Here is a 27,157-nt window from a genome sequence, read left to right on the forward strand (position 1 = left end):
AACACACTGTTAAAAAGCTGGAATTACGTTTGTAGTCCTTTACTTTGTATGTATTTGTAAATTATTTTGCCTTTGCTGGGAATGGTTGCTTTGGCACACAGTATTTGGTAGCTAAGTAAGGTGTCAGAACCTCTAACACTAGTATCTGTAATAGCCCTTCTTGCTGTCCTGGGACATCAGTGCTGTCAGTTGGGATTCTTGTTAAAAACAGCCAAAAGGGACTAATCTGGTTTTATGATTACAGTTACTGCTTGGTGAATGCTGCAGAGATTTCATTAAATCTCTACGCTCATAAAAGATGCTTTACAATCAGTAAAGTAGAAAATCCTTGGGACTGTGATTTTTTTTCTTACATAGACTTTGCCTGTCAATTCAACACGCTCTTGAAGAACAAAATGATACCAAGAATAATCTGATGTATAGAAAGCACACTGAGATTTGTATTCTTTGTTAAAATTTGAAATAAATTTCTATGTAACTTTTGGTATAGGACCTTGCCATTAGCCTGGTTTATAAAGCTGGGAGGGGTTTGTTGTGTTCATTTAAAGAATTGAGCCATTAAACCGGGCGTGGCAGCACACGCCTTTAATTCTAGCACTTGGAAGACAGAGGTAGGTGGATGACCATGAGTTCGAGGTCACCCTGAGACCACATAGTGAATTCCAGCTCAGCCTGAGCAAGAGTGAAACCCTACCTTGAAAAAAAATAAAATGAAAATTGAACCATTAGATTAACTATATGAATTTTAATCATTCAGTTCTATCCTACTTTTTTATATTTTAGAGAGAGAGAGAATTGGCAAGCCAGGGCCTTAGCCGCTGAAAATCAAATTCCAAGTGTTTGCGCCACCTAGTGGGCATGTGCGACCTTGCGCTTGCCTCACCTTTCTGTCTAACTTACTGGGATCTGGAGAGTTGAACATGGGTTCTTAGGGCTTTGCAGGCAAGCACCTTAACTGCTAAGCCATCTCTGCAGCACCTTAACTGCTAAGCCATCTCTGCAGCACCTTAGTTTTATTTCATTCATTCATTCATTTATTTGAGGGAAAAGGAAAGAGAGAATGGGCACAGCAGGGCCTCTAGCCACTGCAAATGAACTCCAGATACATGAGACACTGCATCTGGCTTTTGTGGGTACTGGAGAATCAAACCTGGGTCTTTAGTCTGCACAGACAAGCACCTTAACCACTATCTCTCCACCTCCTTTTACTTTTTTTTTTTTTTTTGTAAACTTTGAAAAAAATTACTTGCACATGTGTGTGTGTGTGCATGTAAGTCAGGGTCTCTTGTCACTGCAAATGCACAGACATTTGGCTTGACATGGTGGCTGGGGAATTGAGCTGGGATGGCAGGCTTTGTAAGCAAGCACCTTTTACCACTGAGCCATTTCCCCATTCCCCTCAATGTAGTTTAAAAAATATATACCTTGGCAAGCAGAGAAGAGAATGGGAATGCCACACCATGGCCTCTTGCCATTGTAAATGAACTCCAGATACATGCACTGCTTTATGTATCTGGCTTTGTATGTGGATACTGGGGACGTGAACTCTGGCCATCAGGCTTTTCAAACAAATGCCTAAATTGCTGAGCCTTTTTCTCCAGCCCTCAATTCTTTAAAAAAAGAAAGAGCAACTGAACCTTCCTAGTGCTTACTAAAGCCCACTTTGTTTTGGCTGTGTTAAAACTGACTCACACTTCATAAACCTTCAGTGTGTGCCAGAAGAGGTAGAAAGAGGATCCTGCGCAGCAGGTGCTGACTTTAATCTGGGACAGATGAAGCCTGCCTATAATTGGTTCATGTTGGGCAGGCTGTCAGTCTTATCTGTAAAATGAGGATGCCTTTCTCTTGCACAAGGTTATCAAGAGGCATGAATAAGCTGAAACCCATGTGCCTGACACATAGGGTACTTTTTCATTCATCTTCCCTCCAGCCCGAAGCAGTGTAATGCCTGGTGTGATGGCCTTTAATCCCAGCACTCTAGAGGCTAAGGTAGGAGGATCACTGTGCGTTTGAGGCCAGCCTTGGGGAGTTCCAGGTCAGCCTGAGCTAGAGTGACCCCTACCTTGAAAAAACCATTGCAGTGTAACACTGCTAACTGTACTCAGGCTAACAGGCTGACTTCTCAAACCTGCAATTTCATTCCCATGCCTCCTTGTAGCTGCTGTCCACACTTCAGAACCCCAGAAAAGGTGTTCACCTCTTGAAAACCTGGCAGACTCTGGCGCAGGAAGTATGAGAACAACTTCCATGGCAACCATCTGTTTCTCTACCACATGAGTCCAGCCAGGCTCTTGCTACATGAGTCATACTCTAGTGTTTTGTTTGTTTGCCTTGGTAAGAGTGACTCAACATGTCAGAGGCTATGCTCAAAGATGAAGTAACATCAGTCACACACATAAGACTGTGATGAGTTAGCAACCTACATGAAAACAACTTTCACTGTCTTCTGGGTGTTCTTAGCTAATAGAAACTCTGAAAGAAAACGTGTAGTTAAACATACTTAGGTAAATGCTTTTTATTTTGTTTTCCTCAAAATTTTACAAAAGTTCTCCTGAGAATCTGTAGCACAGAGCTTGGTAAATTCATTCAGCGATGAATAAAATCTAAGACAGATCCACTTTTACTAACATTTCCATAATTCTGAATAAGGCTTTCCCCTTCTTTCTTGATTTTAATTCTTTTTGTTGTAGTCTTCTGCCACAAAATAGAGCCCTAAAGTGCTCTGACATGAACAAATTTGTTCTGCTCATTTGCTGTTCCTGACTAGTGAAGCAGAGAAACTTGACATAGAAAAACTACATGGTCTGCAGAAGAGGTGAGAGAACAAACCCTTGACAGGTAAAGACCTCAGCCTTACTAAATGGCCAAACACCCAGAAATTTCCCAGTGATTTCTATGTTTAAAAAAATAATAATAAGGCAGGGGGAGGTGGCACAAGCCAGTAATCCCAGACCTTAGGAGGTGGAGGCAGAAGGATTTGGAGTTCAAAGCCAGCCTGGTTGAGACTCTATCTTTAAAAAAAAAATTATCTGAGTGTGGTGGTGCACGCCTTTAATCCCAGCACTCGGGAGGCAGGGGCAGGAGGATCACTGTGAGTTCAAGGCCATCCTGAGACTCCACAGTGAATTCCAGGTCAGCCTGAGCTACAGTGAAAAATCTAAAGAGATGAGAGTAGCAAGGCTGACAGGCTGGGACAGAGTCAGGAAGCGCTCCATATTTCAGAATGGGCTTTGCTAAGCTTCAAAAGCCCTACCCTGCATGGACCTGAAAAGAGGTGGTACCAGACCCATCCTGAGCAGGACTTCCATTTGGCCTGTAGTGCCCAAGCCCCGTCTGGCTACCTGTGTAGGCAGAGAAGAACCAGCGCTGGCTGGTGGAGACCTGCAGTGGGGTGGCAGGATCACAGCTTCTCAAATGGGAACAGGTGGGAAGCTGCCACTGTCCCTCTTCTGGTCTTCCTGGGGCACTTGGGCTTCTGCTCTTCAGCTTCTCGGTTTTGAGGCCAAGAGGCAGCCAGGATTCTGGCTGCTTCTGCTTTCGAGCTGGTCCCTTCTTCATCAGAAGAGAGTCCATCTCCTACAGCTGTGTGGGGAGCTTCTGCCTTGATCTGGAGGGGGAAAGTGAAGGGGCCACAGTCAGAAATGGGCACCTAAAAATTGCCTTCAGGAGGCAATGAAGCTGCCAGCAACCAACACAGCCTCGAACCTTCTCTAAGCCAGGTAATCTGGAGGATGAGGGTCCTGGGTGACACTGGCCTTCCTCATCCTGGGGACTCACTCATTCAGATTTGAGAACTGCCAGCAAGCAGTGCTGTAAACACAATGGCCAGGTAGGCAGCCACCCTCCAGCAGCTTAGTCTAGTCCAGGCATAAATAGCTGCCACTGTGTGTGTCACCTCTAGACAAAGGCACATTATGTCTCAGGTTCTACACACACAAGGTGAACGCAGCCCCTAGGGATGTAAGGCAGCTCCCCTGAATGCTGGCTGGATTAGCTAGGGAAGGGATCTTAGATGCAGGGGGAAATAGCACATGCGTGGCCAGGAGCCAGTAAGAAGAAAAAGCCGGATGAAGAGGCCCTTAGTGGAATTCAAGAGGTCAGTATACTTTGTAGGGAAATAGGCAGTGTAGGAGGCTTGAAAAGGAATAGAACATTCCAGAACATGACCCTGCTGAGTCTGAAACAGTACCTGTCATATAATGCAACTGCTCCAGGGCCTGCCTGTACCCAGATGGGCACCCCTTGGAACTGTGGGTCAAACTGACATCAGCTAGGCATGGCACAAGACAGGTGCTATAGAAGGTCTATCAAGCAAACGTGTAGGCTGGAAAGTGGTCATAGTCACTGCTGCTCAGCACACTAGACACTGCCTAGGTGGGGCTTAACAAATCAGGCCCAGTACAGACTTAAGAGGCTAGGAAACAGACAGCTGAGGCCTCCTTCCAGGGACACCTCTGCCAACAGGCAGGCATCTGAGCATAAAGCTGTCTACAACATGATGTTGGCAGAATCGGTCAGGCAATTAGTCCCCCCAATCCGAGGAATTTACGTCAGGCTTGCTTTGTTTGCAAAGACCCCATACAGACCTCAGCCCCAGTCCCATAGCGGAGTTTCAGTCTCTCCCTGATCAGCAGTCCTTTGACCAGCAGCTTCCAGTTTCCCAGAGCCCGCTTTTCCTTTTTCTGAAGAAACCAATTGGAGAAAATGTGAGGCACTAAAATTGTGGGAAAATGAAGACAGAACCTGAGACTTTAATATCCATGCAGCTTAGGTTAAAGACAATTGCATGCCCTAAGTCTCAAGGTCATCAAAAATCAAGCCTTCTTAACTGTCACAGACTGAAATTCTCACTCGATGTGGTCTAGAACTGAGCCTTTTAAGTACAGCCAGTCTTGGAACCTGCACCCAGGCAGTAGTACACAAGGCAGTGAACATGGAAGATCATCAGGAACCAGTTTTACCCAGTCCTTGTCCCCTAGGGCCCTTCTGTGAAGTCAGAATTTCAGAGCACAGGGAGAAAGCTTGGACAGGGGAGATGCACCCTAACTGTGTGCTCACCACCCCTCCCTTCTCCCAGGCTCTGCCTACCTCCTTCTCCTTCTTTTCAATGAGGGCCTGCTCGTTTTCCCAGGCAGCCAAGAGCACGTCTTTGAATTCCTCGCAGACAATGTACCCATCAGTTCTGTGGGACACAATAGGGATGACCTTCCCTGAGCCTGCTTCCAGCCCTGCCCCTCCTCCTCCTCTGTTCAGGTCAGTGGTCCTGACTGAGACCCTAACATTTCAGGCCACCCATGCAGAAGGCAGGCCTGAGGGAGCCTATCTAGGATCTGGAGACCCATCTCTAGCTCCACCCCACACAAGACAGCTCAGAACTAGGAAGGATGCTGACCCTATTTTGGCCGCCAGGATGTGGCCACCATGAAGGGACAGTGCTTTAATTCAGCAGCACTGCGACACTGGCTACACTGGATTTGCTACCTTCTAAGAACTCAGGATGCTTCCACTGTTAAGGCTGACTTTAAACGTGGAGTGTCAAACCTTGAAAGAACCACCAGCCCTAGCCCGCCATCTATTTCTATGGCCTCCCCACTCGCCATCAATGGCCTCTCACACACACGGGGTGGGAGTAGCCTCCATGGAAATCGAAGCCAGTGATGGCCTGCACGCAATCAATGTCCAGCTTGCGGGCCACACGGTGCAGATTGGGAAGATTCAGCTGGACACAGCCAATGGGCATCATGCTGGGCAGGAAAAGGTACACATTCCCAAACTCATTCCGTGGCACCTGCAAAGGATAGGTGTTCCAGGGTGTGGCCACTAGAACAGGCAGCCTGGCTCTGAACCCCCTAGGGCTCTCCTTACCTTCCCGCCCACTGCTACGGGGGGCTGATACTCCTCTGTCTGCCAGTGGCCAAAGAGGCCCAGGTCGTTTTGGTCCTGTAGCTGAGGTTCTGCAAGCCGAGCTTTCCGGGCCCGGTTAGAGTAGCCTTTCACCATCTACTCCAGAGGAAAGAGCCAGTTTACACAGACTTCCATCCCAGAGCATTACCCTACACAAGGACTGCACCCTTTTGTTAGCTCATTCATGCCATGTGGACAAATCTGCAACCAGGCATCACTTGCAGAGCAGGGCCAGGCTCTCGCCATCCAGGCACTGTTCAAAGCATGTTAAAGCATTGTTTTCTGTTCTTTGGTTGGAAGATAAACACTTGTCTTTTCTTCAAACCCCTCAAGCCAAAAAGTGAGCCATTTCTGGCTGCCAATCCCAGGCATGCACAGGGTAGGGTAGCTCCTCACCACTCTTCCACCCCCAGCTCCTGAGCCCTGAGCACTCACCCCCTGCAGTGTGCTCGCTGGTTACCTTGTAGGGTACTTCTCCAAGCCGCACCACTCTTGCTTGTTTCAGCCACGTGTCCTTTGAGTGCAGAGTATGCACACAATCCCTAAAGAAGCAACATGGGGAGACAAGGATGAGCTCAGTCCACTGCAGGCTGTGGGGACAAATGCCCTTGACCCCAACAGAAGCATGGCTGCCTGTTCCCACTGACAAACACTGCTGTGTAGAAGATCTGTTCCTTATGAGGCTTGGTGGTCGTGGCCACCCCCTTTGCCAGCTTTCCTCTCCTCTGCCAGCCACAGCCACAATGCAAGCTAAGCTCTCTCTGTGGCACGTGGAAGCTAAAAGTCAGCATGATGGCTGGAGAGATAGCTTAGCGGTTAAGCGCTTGCCTGTGAAGCCTAAGGACTCCAGTTCAAGGCTCAGTTCCCCGGGACCCACGTTAGCCAGATGCACAAGGGGACACATGTGTCTGTCGTTCTCAAATAAATAAATAAATAAATGAACAACAACAACAACAAAAAGTCAGCATGAGCAGGTGCCATTACTCACTACCAAGCAGTGCCTGCTTAAAATGTGATCTGCTGCAAAACAACACAGGGAGGAAATGCATGCGCAAACAGGAGTGGGGAGCTTTAAAGGAAATTAAACCATACACATGAAGCAAGCCACTCAGGGCGCTGTGACATTGCAGAGGCCATCATTCTTCTCCCTTTGTCAGGAGGCTCAACTGCTTCCCTTGTCAAGCCTTTTGTAAGAAGCACACCACTTCTTCTTCAGCTTGTACCCCTAACCTCTATATGGGGACAGGGGCTCCTACAAGCACATCTATCAGGTCTCCTAGTGCTGACAGCATGTACTACTGCTTAAAGCTGAATGTTTCTCTTTTGCTTTCCACTGCTGATTCTCAAAACAGTAGTACAAAGCCGGGCATGGTGGCGCACACCTTTAATCCCAGTGCTTGGGAGGCAGAGAGGGAGAATGATCACCGTAAGTTCAAGGCCACCCTGAGACGATACAGTGAATTCCTGGTCAGCCTGGACTAGAGTGAGACCCTACCTCCATCCCCCCTGCAAAAAAAAAAAAAAAACAAAATTGTAGTACAGCATAGTAGACAAGACTGGATCCTGCCTATACAACAGCCTGGCTGGTGACCTGCTCTAGTTGATCTACTCCCTGAGCTACATTATAGTCACCCAGTAATGGGGAATAAGGTCATCATCCCTTCCACCTTACACCTTAAGTGCTGGTGCAGTGTTTCTCTACCACTAACTCTGTGTCAGGGCTCAAAGCTCTACCATGCACAATGGAGGCTGAACATCCTTGACTGCCCACAGAAGTGACTGAGTCATGGTCAGGCAGGTTGGAACAGAGAAGGGAGAGTCAGGGATGCTGAACGGTAGGTATCATCTGAACATCCTAAGGAAAGTAGCAGGGAAAGACAAACAGTCCTCTCTGAGTAAATGCCAATGACTAGCCATTTCATACCATTAGGATATTCAGTTATTATTAAAAGTCTCAAATATAGCAAATGTTAGTGAGGACATGGTGTAACTAGGATCTTTCTGCATTGCTGGGGGAAATGTAAATGGAGTGGACCACTATGGAAACAGTACAGTGGTTCCTCAAAAACACTAGCGGTTGGGGCTGGGGAAATGGCCTAGTGGTTAATTGCTTGCCTGCGAAGCCTAAGGACCCCAGTTCGATTCCCCAGGACCCACATAAGCCAGATGCATAAGGGGGCTGTTGCAGTCAGGTTTGCATTGCTGGTAGAAATCACCCAACCAAGAGCAGTTTGTGGGGAAAAAAAGGTTTATTTTGGTTTACAGGTTCAAGGGGAAGCTCATGATGGCAGGGATAACGATGGCATGGGTAGAGGGTGGACATCACCCCCTGGCCAACATAAGGTGGACCATAGCAACAGGACAGTGTGCCAAACACTGTCATGGGGAAACTGGCAATAATACCCATAAGCTCACCCCCAATAATACACTGCCTCCAGGAAGCATTAATTCCCAAATCTCCACCAGCTGGGAACCTAGCATTCAGAACACCTAAGTTTATGGGGGACACCTGAATGAAACCACCACATTTCACCCTTGGCCCCCATAAACTGATGTAAAATGCAATGCATTCATGCAACTTTAAAAGTTCCCATAGTTTTTATGAATTCCGATGATGTTCATACAGGACCCACATAAAGCCACACACACAGTGACTCATGATCTGGAGCTTGTTTGTAGTGTAAGAGGTTCCAGCTTACCTATTCTCTCTCTTAAGTAAATAAATATATTAAAAACAAAAACAACAACAACATAAATGCTCTGGGATCATAAACATGTGCCACTAAGCCTGGAATTATTAGGTTTTTTTTTTTTAAGGGAAAAGAATGTTTTTTAAAAAAAATTTTGAGAGAGGGAAAGAGGCAGAGAGAGAGAGGGAGGGAGGGAGAGAGGGAGGGAGAGAGAATGGGCAAGCCAGGGCCTCCAGCCATTGCAAATGAACTCCAGACACATGTGCCACCTTGTGCATCTGGCTTACGTGGGTCCTGGGGAATCGAACTGAAGTCCTTTGGCCTTGCAGGCAAATGCCTTAACTGCTAAGCCATCTCCCCAGCCCTGGAATTATCTTTTTAATGAATGCTTTGGAGATTAAACTCAGAACCTCATGCTTGCAAGGCAAGCAATTTACCAACTAAGCATCTTCCTGGTTCTGTTTTCACATTCATTAAAAAAGCCTTGGGGGCTGGAGAGATGGCTTAGCGGTTAAGCGCTTGCCTGTGAAGCCTAAGGACCCCGGTTCGAGGCTCGGTTCCCCAGGTCCCACGTTAGCCAGATGCACAAGGGGGCACATGCGTCTGGAGTTCGTTTGCAGAGGCTGGAAGCCCTGGCGCGCCCATTCTCTCTCTCTCCCTCTATCTGTCTTTCTCTCTGTGTCTGTCACTCTCAAATAAATAAATAAAAATTAAAAAAAAAATTAAAAAGCTTTGGGCTAGAGAGATAGCTTAGCAATTAAGGCACCTGTTTGCAAGGCATAAATACCCAGGCTTGATTCCCCAGTACCCACTTAGGCCAGATGCACAACGTATCACATCTATTTGGAGTTTGTTTACAATGGCTCTGGCACCTCCATTCTATCTGCTACTCCTCAAATAAATAAATAAATAAAATAGCTTCGAAAAAACAGCTTTTATTTTCTAGCCTAACATTTCAGTATTTCCAAAAAATCTACTCTGGGTTGTGGAAATAGCTCAGTGGCTAAAGGAGCTTATTTGCAAAGTGTGCCTGTCTGGGTCCAACTCCCTAGTACTATAAAGCCAGATGCACAAAGTAGTATATGGGTCTGGAATTCATTTGCAGGGCAAGAGGCCCTCGAGTGCCCATATTCTCTCTCCCCTCACAAATAAATAAATAAAAAATGAGTAAATCACTTCTTCATTCATTTTTTTAAAAAAAGAGTGTGCACAAAGAACTCATGCCACTGCAGATGACCTGCAGACACATGCACCATTTCTCCAGCCCTGCTTTGAGAGAAAAATGTGTGTGTGTGTGTGTGTGCGCGCCCACAAACATATGTATTGCAAGCAGAGAAAGATAAAAGAGAAAGGGGGAATGGGGGCCAGGACCTCTAGCCATTGCAAATGAACTTCAGATGCATACATCACTGGCTTTATATGGGTACTGGGGAATCGAGCCTGAGGCATTAGGCTTTGCAGAGAAGCACCTTATCCACTGAGATATCCATCTCTCCAGTCCCTTTGTGGTCTTTTAATCCTTATTGAGCTTTCAACTTTAGTCTCTTCTCCATAGTACTCACACACATACTAGCTCACCTGAGAATGCTGTTAACCAGTGTGGTTAGTCTATGTGAACAGTAGTAAATCCTAGGCCACCAGGAGCCCAACCAGGCTGCCTTACATACCTGGAGTAGACAGCTTCTCCACGACAATACCCAAGGATGGCAGCTGTCTCAGGATAGATGGCTTCGTATTTCAAAAGGTGCCGCTTCAGGGCATACAGAGGATGGTTCTTATATGTGCCAATGGCAGTGGGCAAAGGCTGGTCTAGGTGCTTCTCCTGAAACTGAAGAGGCCAGACAGACATAGGTGAACATGGTATTTTAAGTGGAAGTGAAGTTTGAGGTAGACAATCTCCTAGCTTGAGTTGACAACAAATGACAGTCTAGATTTATGATTATGAACACTGGCTTTGTAACGTTACACCTGTAGCTCTAGCCATTAGGTGCCCCATAGATCAGTCAAATACCATGAAGAATTAAGCAATTTTGCGCCTTGCAGCAACTTCAGAATGCTATCCTTTTTTCAATCCTAATATACTTTAACCAGTTTTGGCAGTACCTGTTCTATTGGGTATGGCAAGGAGACAGCCTATGTTTTCTTTTTCTTTTGTTTGGTTTTCCAGGTAGTGTCTCAGGCTAGCCCAAGCTAACCTAGAATTCTCTAGTCTCAGGGTGGCCTTGAACTCATCTTCCTACCTCCACCTCCCAAGTGCTAGGATTAAAAGTGAGTGCTAGCACGCCTGGCTAGCGTCAGTTTTCTTCTGCAAGGACGTCTTACTTCAAAGCAACACTGATGTCCTGTAGCACAAGCTTACTTGACTCTACTTACAGGAAACTGAGCTGTTAACACCTACAAGAGGTGTTCCACACACAGATGCAACCACAATTAACACAGGTCCTTCTGCACTTGTCTTTTTCTTTTTTTGGTTTTTCAAGGTAGGGTTTTGCTCTAGCCCAGGCTGATCTGGAAATCACTATGTAGTCTCAGGCTAGCCTCAATCTCATAGCAATCCTCCTACCTTGGCCTCCTGAGTGTTGGGATTAAAGGCATGTGCCACCATGCCTGGCTCTAAGTCCCTTCTTTCTGAGGAGACAAATTTAGTGGGATGTGTGTCTGTGCAAGCACAATGAGAAAGAGGCCATCATATAAAAATGAGTCTTTCTTTCCCTTAGTATGACTTACACAACTTGCTCAAACTACTTTCAAGCTCCAAACTCACAACTAGTACTAATGGAGGTACACAGACTTCAAAGCCAAGTAGACAGGTTTTTAAATACCTTGTCAGCCACTTGGCTCTTCCAACGTTTTACCAGTAAAATGATGGCTATAACTCTAGCTAGCTCTTTAATGTTGGCATGACAATTAAATAAAATACCACATAAAAAACACCAACAATACTGCTAGATACATATGATGATCAAAAAAAAAAAATAAAGAAAGAAGTAATTGGGCTGGAGAGATGGCTTAGTGGTTAAGGCATTTGCCTACAAAGCTAAAGGACCCAGGTTTGATTCCCCAGGACCCACATAAGCTAGATGCACAAGGTGGCATATGCTTCTAGAGTTCATTTGCAGTGGCTGGAGGCCCTGGTGGAACCATTCTTCTCTCTCTCTCTGCCTCCTTTTCTCTCTTGTTCTCTCAAATAAATAGATTAAATAAAATTTTTAAAAAGGAAATAATTTTAATAACCTGATTGGGTCTTTGAGCCCTGGGCTGTCAGTGCCTTACCTCCAAGTCTTCTTTCTTTTCTCTTTTCATAAATGGGCTCTGGTAGGGTCTCAAGGTTTTGGTCCACCACTCAGCATCAACCCTACACTTGCGCGTTGCTGTCATCCAGGCTGGGTCGTATCTCTGAGTAACATCTCGGACCCAGCCATCACTGTCTATGCCTACAACATAGGTCACGGGCTTGGTGGCATATCTATAACAAACCACAGGCTGGTTCACCACACCGTGCACACAGTCCACACACACCCACTTTTCCTCTGGCTCACAGAACACCTCCAGCCACTGGTCTGCCCCAGCTTTCCTGTCTTCTTCCTCTGGGCCACCACTGGAAATCTTCTTGCTTCTCTTACTGGTCGATAAGCTTGAAGATACTGCTGGAAACTCTGAAAGCTTACAGTAGCTTCCATGTTGGGTCCTGGAATTTCTCTTGGACCCAGTCTTTGTCCTCTGAGGAGCTACAACCCTCTTCTGCCTAGCAGGGCCAGGTTCAGAATCCTCTGAGGAATGATGGGCTTCCCCACTGGAAAGTTCAAAGTCAGACCCGCTGCCGGCTGCGTCACTTCCACTCTCCTCTTTGTAAGACACTCTGGATGCCACCCGCCGTCCTCGGGCATTCTTTTGAGCACATGGATGACTCTGAGTTTCCTCTGGCTGTTCCCCATCTTCCTCACTGGAGGAGAGCCTTCTCGGCTCCTTGTCACGTGCAGTAGACTTGCTTCTCTTCCATTTGGCACTTGTCTTGCTATTGCCTTTACAAAATGTTTCCTCTTGTTTGGTTCTTTTGCTTGTCTTGGGTTTATCGTGGCTTTTTAGAATATGGCAGGAAGGTTCTGAGGAGGCTCCAGGACCATCTATAGATCTTTCCTTGGAAGGTTTCTTCCCCTGAAACAGATCAAGAAATTTTGTTAGCCAGCCTGTAATCTCAACACTTGGGAGGTAGAGGGAGGAAGATCAGGAGTTCAGGGTCATCCTTAGCTACTAGTGAGTCTGAGGCTAGCCTGAGCTGCATGAGACCCTACCACACATACACACCACCACCGCCACCACCAACAAAAAACACAACAGCGCTAGGACATGGCTCAATCATTTAAAAAATTTCTTGCGCTTGCCTACTGACTGGAATTCAGATTCCCAGAACCTATGTAAAACCAAATGAAATTAACACATGCATCTGTAATGCCAATGTGCCTAGGGCAATATGAAGCAGAGTTAGGAGAATCCCATAGCTAGCTAGTCTGGCATTTGCAGTGCCAGTGTTTTGCAGGCAAACAAAAAAGACTCTGCCTCAAACAAAGCAGAAGGCAAGGACTGACACCAGAGTTGTCCTCTAACCTCCACACATACACCATGGCACATGCATGCTTATGTACACATGCACCTACAAAAGAACATTTTAAAAATATTTTCCTTCACTTGAGAAAGCTATAGAGACAGAGAAAAAGGCAGACACACAGGGAGTGGATATGGGTGTGCTTCTGTAAACAAACTCCAGATGCATGTGCCACTTTGTATAACTGGCTTTATGTGGGTACTGAGGAGTTGAACCCGGATAGTCAAGCTTTGCAAGCAGGTGCCTATAATAGCTGATCCACCTCTCTAGCCTACAAGAGATTTTGCTATTTCTGTTTCTTTCTTTCTTTTTTTTTTTTTTGTCTCCCTCCCTCTTTCCCTATCATATGGCAGAAATTCTATATTTTTTTGCTGTTGTTTTTTCAAGGTAGGGTCTCACTTTAGCCCAGGCTGACCTGGAATTCACTATGGAGTCTCAGGCTGGCTCAAACTGACAGTGATCCTCCTCTCTCTGCATCTTGAGTGCTAGGATTAAAGGCATATGCCACCATGCCCAGCAAAGAAATCCTATAATTTAATACATCCAAATCTCTGGCTAGAGAATAAGTAAAGTAACACATCCCCAGATCAGACATCAGACTACAGACATCAGACTACCTTACTGATTGCCCTACCACACTATAATATAGAGTACTGAAGACTCAGGTGAGCCACAATATCGTTCTTTTCACCTTAACTTAGGTCATAACTAAAAACAGGGAAACCTTCAAGTCTTAGCACCCTCACGTGTACATACCCATTTTGCAAATCACTTCAGAACTTAATATGCTGTGGTTTTAACATAGGAATTACGCCATTTCCAAAGTGCGAAGTTTCAGACAGTGCCCACACCTCAATAAGGCAGCACTGAGCCTACTTCCCTGAGTATCTAAAAATGCAGAGTCCTTCACTATCAGCACTCCACACAGCTACTGAGGACCAGCAGCACTCTACCCAGTTTACAGAACACAAACTACAGGACCCTGGAGCCCAGACCTCTGCCAAGTGAATGAGCACACAGAGCTCAGAGTGGTAACTACCTACTTGTATGTACAACAATCTTCTAACACAGAGGATCTGCAACACAGGCTCAGTGGAACTCAGACTCCATGAATACTAGGTTTTAGAAACATCATAATGCCCAAATTCCAATTTGATAATTTCTCTATTCCCTCTTCTGTGGAAGCTCTGAACACCTCACCTTTGCAACAGATAACTTCAGAGGAATGGGCTGCAGAGACACCACCAACCTGGTCAGCAGTTGCAGAGAACGGAGAATCAGGAGAAATATCTATGATAAAAACAGAGAAAAACTTTAAGATATTCAGGACTAAATAATTCAGTGTTGCATACTGCTTGTTTGCAACATGGGAAAGAGAGGCAGCTGTCACAGGACACTGGTACCCTGCACACTATTCAAAACAATGCTGGAAGCTGGGTGTGGTGGTGAAACAGCCATCACTGACACTGGCACCCTGCACACTATTCGAAACAACACTGGAAGCTGGGTATGGTGGTGAGGCAGCTGTCACTGACACTGGCACCCTGCACACTATTAGAAACAACACTGGAAGCTGGGTGTGGTGGTGAGGCAGCCGTCACTGACACTGGCACCCTGCACACTATTAGAAACAACGCTGGAAGCTGGGTGTGGTGGTGAGGCAGCTGTCATTGACACTGGCACCCTGCACCTATTAGAAACAACACTGGATGCTGGGTGTGGTGGTGAGGCAGCTGTCACTGACACTGGCACCCTGCACACTATTAGAAACAACGCTGGAACCTGGGTGTGGTGGAGAAGCAGCTGTCACTGACACTGGCACCCTGCACACTATTAGAAACAACGATGGAAGCTGGGTGTGGTGGAGAAGCAGCCGTCACTGACACTGGCACCCTGCACACTATTAGAAACAATGCTGGAAGCTGGGTGTGGTGGTGAGGCAGCTGTCACTGACACTGGCACCCTGCACACTATTAGAAACAGTGCTGGAACTGGGTGTGGTGGTGAAGCAGCTGTCATTGACACTGGCACCCTGCACACTATTAGAAACAACGCTGGAAGCTGGGTGTAGTGGAGAGGCAGCCGTCACTGACACTGGCACCCTGCACACTGTTAGAAACAACACTGGAAGCTGGGTATGGTGGTGAAACAGCCGTCACTGACACTGGCACCCTGCACACTATTAGAAACAACGCTGGAAGCTGGGTGTGGTGGTGAAGCAGATGTTACTGATACTGGCACCCTGCACACTATTAGAAACAACGCTGGATGCTGGGTGTGGTGGTGAAGCAGCCGTCACTGACACTGACACCCTGCACACTATTAGAAACAACGCTGGATGTGGTGGTGAGGCAGCCGTCACTGACACTGACACCCTGCACACTATTAGAAACAACGCTGGAACCTGGGTGTGGTGGTGAGGCAGCTGTCACTGACACTGACACCCTGCACACTATTAGAAACAACGCTGGAACTGGGTGTGGTGGTGAGGCAGCCGTCACTGACACTGGCATCCTGCACACTATTAGAACCAACGCTGGAAGCTGGGTGTGGTGGAGAAGCAGCCGTCACTGACACTGGCACCCTGCACACTATTAGAAACAATGCTGGAACTGGGTGTGGTGGAGAAACAGCCGTCACTGACACTGGCACCCTGCACACTATTAGAACCAACGCTGGAAGCTGGGTGTGGTGGAGAAGCAGCCGTCACTGACACTGGCACCCTGCACACTATTCGAAACAACGCTGGAAGCTGAGTGTGGTGGTGAAACAGCTGTCACTGACACTGGCATCCTGCACACTATTAGAAACAACGCTGGAACTGCGTGTGGTGGTGAAGCAGCCGTCACTGACACTGGCACCCTGTACACTATTAGAAGCAACGCTGGAAGCTGGGTGTGGTGGTGAAGCAGGCGTCACTGACACTGGCACCCTGCACACTATTAGAAACAACGCTGGAACCTGGGTGTGGTGGTGAAGCAGCTGTCATTGACACTGGCACCCTGCACACTATTAGAAACAATGCTGGCAGCTGGGTGGTGGTGAAGCAGCTGTCATTGACACTGGCACCCTGCACACTATTAGAAACAATGCTGGCAGCTGGGTGGTGGTGAAATAGCTGTCACTGACAATGGCACCCTGTACGCTATTAGAAATAGCACTAGAAGCTGAGTGTGTGGCACACGCCTTTAATGCCAGCACTTGGGAAGCATAGTTAGGAGGATTGCCATGAGTCCAAGGCCACTCTGAGACTCTACAGTGAATTCCAGGTCAACCTGGGCTCGAGTGAGACCCTACCTCAACAACCAAAAGAAAAAAGAAAAACAAACAAACCAAACCAAACCAAAACCAGCACTATAAGATCTATCTTCACAGAAAATGTTTACTACATCTTAAAGAAAAAGAAAGGTGTGTGTATGTGTATAATTTTTTTTTTTTTATTTTTTTATTTTTTCAATGTAGGGTCTTGCTGTAGCCCAGGTTGACCTGGAATTTGCTATGTAGTCTCAGGGTGGCCCTGAACTCAGAACTCACAGTAATCCTCCTATGTCTGCCTGAGTGATGGGATTAAAGGCATGTGACACTACCCCTGGTGGTGTATTTTTATAAGTACAATGTGATCACATAAAAAAATATTATTTATTTGAGAGAGAGAGGAAGAGGCAGAGAGAAAGAGAAAATGGGCAAGCCAGGGCCTCCAGCCACTACAAACAAACTCCACACTCATGCACACCCTTGTGCATCTGGCTTACATGGGTCCTGGGTAATCAAATTGGGGTCCTTTGCCTTAACCACTAAGCCATTTTCCCAGCCCTAATCACATATTTTTTAAAATTGCATGGACTTTTAAAATATTTTATTTTTATTTATTTATTTGAGAGAGAGAGAGAGAATAAATGAGAATGAGCATGCCAGGGCCTCCAGCCACAGCATACAAACTCCAGATACTTGCACCCCCTTGTGCATCTGGCTAACATGGGTCCTGGGTTATTGAACATGGGTCCTTTGGCTTTGTAGGCAAATGCCTTAACTCCTAAGCCATCCCTCCAGCCCCTTGATCACATTTTTATAAGAAAAACTGTGACTATAAATATGGGGCAGGAGTATAGGTCAATGGTAAAGTGCTTGCCTAGCATGCGTAATAAGCTCCTAGGGTCAATGTGTACACACACACACACACACACACACTACATAAAAAAGTATACAGACATAGATGCATGCTTGAAAAGATATCCACCTATCAAGTTACAGATGTTTACAGGATAATACTTTTTTCTGCTGTTGAGTGAACTTTTCACGGAGAGGTAAGAACAAATGTCTGTGCCCCCAGATAGAGCACCAACAACAGAGCAAAGTAACAATTCCATCAAAGTCTAACTTGGTGAACCAGTGAGTTTAATGAGCTTATTTAAACAGTGTGAGTGAGAGGCTAAAGGAGCATGGGTAAGCCCAAAGCAACCACATTCTCAGCAGGAATGACCTTTCCTGTAGCTGCACAGATGGAGAACCCCACATCAGTTAGCCTTCACACAGTACACTCTTAACACCTCTCCCAAGACCACGAATCCATGTGCAGCTGGGGTACAATCACAGCTGGCAGAAAGACTCCAGAAAGAGTGGCTGACATCTAAGGTGAGGGTCTCATGATCCTCCCTACCTCAACCCTCTATGAGAGAACATTAACAAGCCCCATTTACTCTCTTTCTCTCTCTCTTTCCCCCTCTTCCTCTCTCAAATAAATAAGTAAATATTAAAAAAAAGAAATAGGAAGATAAGTTACTATCAGAAGCTATGATAGGTTAAAAATAGCAATTTTTGTCTTTTATCTTCTGAGGCTTAAAAAAAAGTGTGGGCTGGAGAGATGGCTTAATGGTTAAGGTGCTTGCCTGCAAAGCCTAAGGACCCAGGGTCGATTCTCCAGGTCCCATGTAAGCCAGATACACATGGTGGCATATACATCTGGAGTTCGTTTGCAGTAGCTAGAGGCCCTGGCATGCCCGATTTCTCTCTGTGTCTCTAATAAAAAAAAAAAAAAATAAATCTTTAAAAAAATAGTGTGAGATGCTAGGCATGGTGCACAGGCCTGTAATCCCAGCTCCTAGCACTTGGGATTCTGAGGCAGGATGATCAATGATTCCATGCCAGCCTGGGCCATAAAAAGGAAGATAACATACGTAATATTTAAAATATATTATAATCGAGGCCAGGCATAGTGGCACACACCTTTAATCCCAGCACTTGGGAGGCAGAAGTAGAAGGAGCACCATGAGTTTAAGGCCACCCTGAGACTACATTGTAAATTCCAGGTCAGCCTGGGCTAGACTGAGACCCTACCTTCAAAAAACAAAAACCATATATATGTATGTATGTATATCATACATACACACACACACACACACACACACACACACACACACATATGAATATATGACAATTGAAAACACAAAAACTGCAAAGTCAGACATAAAAAGCTGCATGTTATATTAATTCTTAAAAATGTTTTATTTATTCATTATTGGGAGAGAAACAGAAGCAGATATATAGAAGGAATGGGAATCCCAGCACCCAGGAGGCAGAGGTAGGAGGATTGCCATGAGTTCTAGGCCACCCTGAGACTACAGAGTGATTTCCAGGGATACATATCTTTCTGGATTGACTGTATATCATCTGGCTTACGAGGAGGCATCTTAATAGAGCTGGCCATGAGGGGTCGAGTCCATCTGGAACCCCCCACCATGCGTAAGAAGAGATTACTGGACAGAAAGGTACTGCTAAAGTCAGACAGCCCAACAGGTGATGTCTTACTGGATGAAACTCTCAAGCACATCAAAGCAACTGAACCAATACAAACTGTCCAAACCTGGATAGAGCTGCTCACTGGTGAGACATGGAACCCCTTCAAATTACAGTATCAGCTGAGAAATGTACGAGAACGAATTGCAAAGAATCTAGTGGAGAAAGGTATTCTAACGACCGAGAGGCAGAATTTCCTGCTATTTGATATGACCACTCATCCAGTGACAAATACAACAGAAAAACGACGACTTGTGAAAAAACTTCAAGATAGTGTGCTAGAGCAGTGGGTAAATGATCCTCAGCGCATGGACAAGCGAACTCTAGCACTCCTGGTCCTAGCCCACTCGTCCGATGAGCTAGAGAATGTCGTCTTCTCGCTGACAGATGACAAGTATGATGTGGCAATGAATCGAACCAAGGACCTAGTAGAATTGGACCCTGAAGTGGAGGGCGCAAAACACAATGCCAAAGAGATGATCTGGGCTGTCCTAGCAGCCTTCAATAAATCCTAAAGCTAGCAGGTGGGTTTCCCCTTTTGTCCTGCTGCCTAATGACTGGTGGCTGTCAGAGACCCCATCATTGAGTTTTGTGCGATAAGACATTTTCATCTGTTTTTCTTTTCCTTTTTTTTTCTTTTTGTTGTTGTTATTTGTTTATTTTTCTCAAGGTAGGGTCTCACTCTAACCCAGGCTGACCTGGAATTCACTGTGTAGTCTCAGGGTGGCCTTGAACTCATGAAAATCTTCCTACCTCTGTCTCCCGAGTGCTGGGATCAAAGGTGTGTGCCACCATGCCTGACTAATTTCTTTTCTTTTTCTTTCCATCTTCTTTTCTTTTTCTTTTTTCTTTTATCCTCTCATCTTTTGAATCAGACTCATGACTTGGGAACTTCTGGGCTTCTCCATCGACCTTGACCTTTCTGAACTAACTTGATTTTTCCCTGTACTTCTACTCCATAGAGGAATGAACTGGGTGAAGCCACACATCCAATAAACAGCTTCCATTTCTGAATTTAGTTTCATCTAATGTGCTTTTCAATAAACAGAAGTATCTAAATGGAGTTTAGAAATCTCCAGAATCAAAATGTGAATAAGATGAAGAAATAAACCATTTATTAAATTTTTATTTGTTTTCTATCCTATTTACATGTTTTTCAACCTTTGTCTCTCAGACTCTGTTAAATAAGTATGTAGCTTATGGAAATAACAGTGATTTTGAATAAAGGGCAGTGGAAAAAAAAAAAAAAAAAAAAAGGAATGGGCATGCCAGGGCCCCCAGCCACTGCGAATGAACTACAGATTCATGAGTCACCTTGTGCATCTAGATTATGTGGGTACTAGGGAATCAAACATGGGTCCTTAGGCTTTGTAGGCAAGTGCCTTGACCACTAAATCATCTCTCCACCCCCAACCCTTTTTTATGGTAAGGCTTCACTGTAGGCCAGGCTGACCTAGAACTCATTCTGTAGTCCCAGGCTGGCTTCAAACTTACCTACCGAGTGCTGGGATAAAAGGTGTGCACCACCATGCCTGGCTGTATGTTATGATTTTAAATAATCACAAGAGGTAGATCCACAGACAAGAAAGCAGACTGGCTTTTGGTTGGTACATGAGCCAGGAGAGAGGCTGGGTAACAGAGGGCATTTAACAGTTGTATATAGGGCTTACCTTAGGGGTGACACAGCTGATTTGGTTGCACAACTCTGTAAATGTACTGTCACTAAACTGCTCCCTTCTTTAAAAAAAACTGTCCAACCAATGAAACAAAAACATATGTAAAAGTATATAGGAATAAAGTCTGGGAGAACAAGAGTAAAATATTAATGTTTTCTCCTGGGTGGTGGTATTATGTAGCATTCATTACTGACCCTGCTTGATTTCTCTGGCTTATAGCCAAACCTGAAGAGGATCAAAGACACTATTTGATGTCTCTACATCATTTGGCCTCTACAAAAATGATGTCTGGTCTTTCTCCAAATTCTCTGGGAATTTAGAGTTCCCAAGTATAAGTGTATGGATTAACAGTAATCTAAGGATGAACCATGTTTTTATTACCATTAGTTGACAGTAGTAATAAAACAGTGCTGCTGGAAGAATCACTTACATGGACCAACTCTTCTTCATCCCGTGCAGAGTAAATAGCGAACCTCCTTTCCAGTGTTGTCTGCAGGCTATCTTGCTCACTGCTTGAAAGGTCTGCATTAACTGTAAATGTTCCAATGAACCTGAGGAAAAGCAAGCATTCCCTTGTTGTCAGAGCAAAGAGGAATTCTGTTGTCTTTTACAGCCAAGAAAACTGAAAGGGGTAGTGATTCCTAAGACCCACCTGCTTGCATTTGGCTCTTCCCTGCTTAGCTAGCTAATTCCTACCATCACTGAGACCCCAAAGCAGATGGAACCTCTTTGGACAGGTTCCTGGACTGGCCACCTGAGGGAAGCACTCTAGCCCTGGCACCCCTCTCTTTCAGAGCACCCCTCACAATATCCTATGTTAACTAGTTTAGGCAGGTTTCCTGCCAGCCTGGGAGCTTTTCCAAGGGTTGGAATCATCCTAGTGTTTCCTTCTCTTCAATGCTATGCTCCCACCCCAACCTGATGCACGCTTCGCCTTAAGCAGAAGAGGTCTATGGGACTGACTTGCATCCACCCAACCCTATATTCCAGCTCTGGAGGATGGATGGATGGCCTTACCACTTCACCAGGTCACAGAGGTAGTGGATGTCCACATCCTGAGGTGGCACTTTGGTAAAGTGAGTTGGAATGATGGAGAGGCCAATGGCAAGCAGATCTGGCTGGCTGCAAATGCTACTTCGATAGAAGCCGTTTGCCAGCAGGCATAGGAGGTGAACCTGCAGAGGAGAAGGGACAAACATGGAGAGAAGGCTAAAAGCCAGCAGAGCCAGGTGTGGTGGCACATGTTTTTAATCCCAGCACTTGGGAGGAGACCAAGGTAGGGAGCTTCTCTGAGAGTTCAAGGCCAGCCTGAGACTACACAGTGAATTCCAGGTCAGCATGGGCTAGAGCAAAACCCTACCTCAAAAATACAAAACAAGGGCTGGAGAGATGGCTTAGTGGTTAAGCGCTTGCCTGTGATGCCTAAGGACACCAATTTGAGGTTCGATTCCCCAGGACCCACATTAGCCAGATGCTAAAGGGGGCGTACATGTCTGGAGTTCGTTTGCAGAGGCTGGAGGCCCTGGAGCGCCCATTCTTTCTCTATCTGCCTTTCTCTCTCAAATAAATAAAAAAAAATGAAAGAAAGAAAAAATAAAACAAAAAGCTATCTGAAATTTTGCTGTCAAATTCAGGCACACTGTGGGCAGAAAATATCCACTGTCATTTCTACCTACACACCAGAAAAAACAAAAACTAACATTAGCCTCTCTTCCCTCCATGTATACTCAAAATACCCTTTCTTTCAAACAGTCTTGTCTTTTACGACACATATGCAGGATTTCTGGATGAAAGGCTCTAACACCTGAGGTTTACTCCAATGAGGCCAGCAGAAAAAAGTAAGCAGGGTGAGCCAAGCAGGACTACTCAGAGGCATGACTGGACGTTAGGCGAGGGGCAGGACTCACTGACTGCTCTCTCCTGTGTGTCTGAACCCAACCCCCATAATCTCTCCTCTCCTGACCTATCTATATCTGTCACCTTACCAAAAAGCTACAGTATTACATGATTGTCTCTGGCCCCCTGCCCCCCAAAAAGCCAAATGCTAGCTTCCCTCAAAGTTGGTCATCTTTCTCCCTAACAGCCTCTACTTGTTTTTTTTGGTTCTTCAAGGTAGGTGTCGCAATCTAGTCCAGGCTGACCTGGAATTCACTATGTAGTTTCAGGATGGCCTCAAACTCATGGCGGTCCTCCTACCCTTGCCTCTCAAGTGCTGGGATTAAAGACATGTGCCATCATGTCTGGCTTCCTCTATTTTTAATGAATGGTGCTATCTCTCACCCCTCACTTAAGCTTCAAACTTTATAGTCATCTTGATTCTTCTCATTCATCTCCAGCATTCATTAAGAAGCAAAACAAACAAACAAACAAAGCTAAAGTACCTCCTCTAACCTGCAGGCCTCTGGGAAGCAGATGTCACCTTAACTTTATCCAGGTCTTTTAACTCCAGAGTTTGTCCTTTCCCAGCACTCCTTGTCTTTACCTTATGTGTGTTCTCTTGTACTTCTTTATTGAAACGTTTCATCATCCTCCGAATATACGTCTCAAACTCCATTTTTATCTTCTCACTGTTGCATACAATGGAAAATCTGAGAGTGAGGTGGGAAACTGAAAAGAAACCTCACTGCCCCAAGCCACCCTTACCATGAGAATCACCCATCATGTTTGTTTGTTTCTGTTTTTCAAGGTAGGCTCTCTCTGTAGCCCAGAATGACCTGGAATTTGCTATGTATTCTCAGGGTGCCCTTGAACTCATAGTGATCCTCTTATCTCTGCCTGCCTCCAGGGTGCTGGGATTAAAGGTGTGCACCACCAGGCCCAGCACTCATCATGTTTTGCTGCACTACTCAGGCAAATATACAAGTGACCATTTTCTGTTCCTCATTTGCAACTTGCACTCAGGACACTGTGCATCCAGTCCACTGTCCTCTAGGCCAGCAAACTATGCCCACCCACAGGCCTCCAAGCGTGCCTCCCCAGAAGCCACACCGACTTCCTGTCTAGACTTTCTCCTCGGAAACACCGCCTCGGTATTAGCTGTTTATCTGACACTGCTCTCATGCATCATCTGAGTCACAGGAACGTGCAAGAAAACTTCCTGGATGGCACTTCACCTCCTCCCTCCTCCCTGCTAATCATGTTCCTCTTACACGTTAACCAGACTTTACTCTCTCTCTCCCTACAGTCTAGAGGACTGGGGGTCCTGGGAAGGGTGGAAGCTTCTAACAACAGTGGCACAGACTCATTTTATGGAGTAGTGGGAAGTGTGAGTCAATCAATAGGGATTTAGGTCCTAAATTCTCCACTTTCTGGCTGAGTGGCTAATGGAATGTGAACTCTCTGAGTCTCTGAAGCCTTGTTTATAACACTAAGAACTAGGTAAACCAAGAGATGGCTAAACGGCTTAGTTCTCGGCGCACAGGTGTTTCTTCTTTCTATCTCTCAGCAAGCCAGGACACCAGTGTTTCTTATTCCAGTCCTAAAGGCAAACCCAGGGCTCTCACCTGTGATTCCTGACCACTCTGATACTCAGTCTTGCTCACTTATGTGTTTCTTAAAGGTTGCTATTGCCTATTATGTAGAACCAGAACCCACAAGCAAGGGTCTACTCTTACCTTCTTTCTCTTGTTTTCGCCTGCTCTGGTGTTTCAATTTCTATCTCCACTGGCTTCACAGGCAGAACAGATGGACAGGAGGCAGAATCACCCAGAACAGGCTCAGTAAGTTCTATTAACAATCGTTTTTTTTTTAAGTTAATAGTAGTAATAGTTAATACACTAAACAAAATGGGGGTTCTGCTCAGAAGCATGAAGTGACAAATGGATGCACAGACCACTAAGCCAGCCACGTTTAAGGCTTCAGTAGTACACTGGTTACTGTGCTAAGTGTTCTCATTTACTTGTCTCACTTAAGCCACACGACAACCCAGGAATAGCTTCTTCAGATGAGAAAACTGAAGCACAGACACACTCAGCTGAATCAAATACACATTCCTCCCAATGAAGAGCTAGTGCCTGTACATGGGCTTTGGTAAATACCTACCCTTTGAAGAACAAAAATCCAACTTGGTATGGTGATGCACACCTTTGATCCTGGCACTTGGAAGGAGGTTAAGGTAGGAAACTCTGTGAGTTTGAGGCCAGCCTACATAGTGTATTCCAGCTCAGACTGGGCCAGAGTGAATAGAGTGAAACTCTACCTCAAAAAAACAAAAACAAAAGCTGGGCTTGGTGGCACATGCCTTTAGTCCTTGCACTTGGGAGGCAGTCCTAGCACTTCGGAGGCAGGGGTAGGAGGATCACCATGAGTTCAAGGCCACCCTGATACTACATAGTGAATTCCAGGTCAGCCTGAGCTAGAGTGAGACCCTACCTTGAAAAAACAATAATAATAAGATAAATAAAAAGTTTACAGACACTTAAAAGCCAAATACAAGGCCTATTTTTCATTTTCTTAGGAGTGGTAAGGTTATTCTGCCACGTAAAAGCATGGCATCCTCTAAGGACATGCATACTCAAATATTTAGAAGGCAAGTGTCAGGACATATGTAACATTTAAATGCTTCCACAATGTATATTTATAGAAAGATACATTCCATGTTAAAAAAGAAGTAAATTAGCAACTTTTCTTTCTTTTTTTTTTTCTCTCACAGATTTGAAATCAAAATAAAGCACCAGGGGGAAAGCATGCTGTACAGAGGGAACTAGGGAGCTATCATTAGCTGCCGCTCACTGTGTGTATATGATGCCTCAGGTCTATTACATCTGCAGCCTTTCCATAACTGCCCTGGAGTCTAGTCCATGTGCGGCTCAAATCTCCACTGGGTACTTACAAAGCAGGGTCAGTGAGGAAACTCTCGTCAGAGAGCAAAGTACCTGCTCATACAAGGCTATGCAGGTGGCTACAATGGGCTCTGAGCTCAGGACCAACCAACAGCTTCCCAAGCTATACCTCACCTATGGACATTGCTCTCTCTGAGGAAGAGAACATACAACCTTCTTTGGTATCCCACTGTGGTGGTTTGATTCAGGTGACCCTCATAAACTTAGGTGTTGTGAATGCTAGATCCCCAGCTGATGGATATTTGGGAATTAATGCCTCCTAGAGGGAGTGTATTGTTGGGGGCGGGCTTATGGGTTTTATAGTCAGTTTCCTCATGCCAGTGTTTGGCACATACTCCTGTTGCTGTGGTCCACCTTATGTTGGCCAGGGGGTGATGTCCACCCTCTGCTCATGCCACCATTTTCCCCTGCCATCGTGGAGCTTCCCCTCGAGCCTGTAAGCCAAAATAAATCTCTTTTTCCCAGAAGCTGCTCTTCGTTGGGTGACTTCTACCAGCAATGCAAACCGGACTGCAACACCCACCCATGGATGAACCTTTAAATGAAAGACAGTTCCCTACTGCAACTTTATTTGCTCTTGGTTTCAAAGAAAACAACGGTATTGCAGTAACTGGCATGGCCTTAAACAGAACAGTCCAACAGCTCTAAAAGAAAGAGATGCTTTACCTTCAACCTCTTCCCACTCATCCTCACTTTCTTCCTCATCTTTGTCACTGCCTTTGTCCACTGTGACCTCTCTCTTTGGATGCTTCCCCTTCCTGATGTTGCCTGTAAAGTCCCTGGGTAAAGAAAGATGAAGAAGGCTCAGACACCCTAATGTCATACTGGGGCTGAATGGCTTGTCCAGGACTCCTTCTGTTTGCTGAGAATCTGTGGAAACTAGGTACATAAAGATGGTTAGTGGCCCGGGCGTGGTGGAAGCCACGACTTTCATCCCAGCACGCGGGAAGCAAGGGGAGGAGGATCACCGTGAATTCGAGGCCACCAAGACTCCATAGTGAATTCCAGGTCAGCCTGGGCTACAGTGAGATCCTACCTCAGGGGAGGGGGGTTTAAGATAATTAGTGAGCACTGAGTTATTTCCTCCATCAACCTGGGACTAAAAAGCCCATCAAGACATGTGAAACTGAACTAATCTAACGAATACGAGATGTGCTGTCAAAAGAGAAGTAGAGCAAACTGGTACACACCAGTGATCCCAGTTTGGGAGGCTAAAGCAGGAAGCTTGTGAAATTGAGGCCAGCCTGAGCTACACAGCAAGATCCTGTCTTATAAAAAACAAACAAAATGCCAAAATAACTTATTAACTTATAATCCATGTGAAGAAAATGGAGTGTCTGGAAATGTTAAGGAAAAAGTTAAAAAGAAACAGTTGACTTAGGTTGCGTTATCTGTGTTTATACACACAGCTAAGGCCATAGATAAGAGAAAGGAATTCATAGTTGCCAGTCCTCCTATGAATCAAGTCAGAGAGTCTTTTCCATCATTAGGAAATGTGGAAGACTAGAAGTTAAAATTCTAGTGTCAAGATAAGTGAGGAGGTTATATTTAGCATGTCATAAGCAACAGAAACATGGACAGCTACTAGCTAAACAATGACTCAAATTAAATGGTTGCTAATGTAATTCATATATAAATTATGTCTGCAGT

General features: G+C 45.5%; 2 protein-coding genes across 2 annotated transcripts in view; one reads left to right on the plus strand and one right to left on the minus strand.

Moving 5' to 3' along the window:
• Window positions 1-2,500: 2,500 nt before the first annotated feature.
• The window catches only part of Xpc (XPC complex subunit, DNA damage recognition and repair factor), a 32,989-nt gene continuing 8,332 nt past the window's right edge, over window positions 2,501-27,157 (minus strand). The window contains exons 3-16 of the mRNA XM_045152573.1: window positions 26,174-26,286; window positions 24,281-24,392; window positions 23,149-23,233; window positions 21,684-21,841; window positions 21,097-21,217; window positions 14,398-14,487; window positions 11,868-12,749; window positions 10,262-10,422; window positions 6,365-6,446; window positions 5,866-6,000; window positions 5,619-5,788; window positions 5,089-5,182; window positions 4,587-4,682; window positions 2,501-3,607 (exon numbers count right to left, since the gene is read on the minus strand). Coding sequence (XP_045008508.1) covers window positions 3,401-3,607; window positions 4,587-4,682; window positions 5,089-5,182; window positions 5,619-5,788; window positions 5,866-6,000; window positions 6,365-6,446; window positions 10,262-10,422; window positions 11,868-12,749; window positions 14,398-14,487; window positions 21,097-21,217; window positions 21,684-21,841; window positions 23,149-23,233; window positions 24,281-24,392; window positions 26,174-26,286 — 2,506 coding nt within the window. The 3' untranslated portion in view covers window positions 2,501-3,400. The remainder of the gene's footprint in view (window positions 3,608-4,586; window positions 4,683-5,088; window positions 5,183-5,618; window positions 5,789-5,865; window positions 6,001-6,364; window positions 6,447-10,261; window positions 10,423-11,867; window positions 12,750-14,397; window positions 14,488-21,096; window positions 21,218-21,683; window positions 21,842-23,148; window positions 23,234-24,280; window positions 24,393-26,173; window positions 26,287-27,157) is intronic.
• Window positions 14,621-19,608, plus strand: LOC123461424 (Golgi phosphoprotein 3-like). The gene is made up of 3 exons (XM_045151587.1): window positions 14,621-14,704; window positions 15,865-16,092; window positions 18,831-19,608. Exons 1-3 carry the CDS (start codon window positions 14,621-14,623, stop codon window positions 19,503-19,505), a joined length of 987 nt encoding a protein of 328 aa, XP_045007522.1. The 3' UTR covers window positions 19,506-19,608.

This window comes from Jaculus jaculus, chromosome 6, assembly GCF_020740685.1.
Source record: "Jaculus jaculus isolate mJacJac1 chromosome 6, mJacJac1.mat.Y.cur, whole genome shotgun sequence".
In the NCBI taxonomy this organism is placed as follows: Eukaryota; Metazoa; Chordata; class Mammalia; order Rodentia; family Dipodidae; genus Jaculus; species Jaculus jaculus.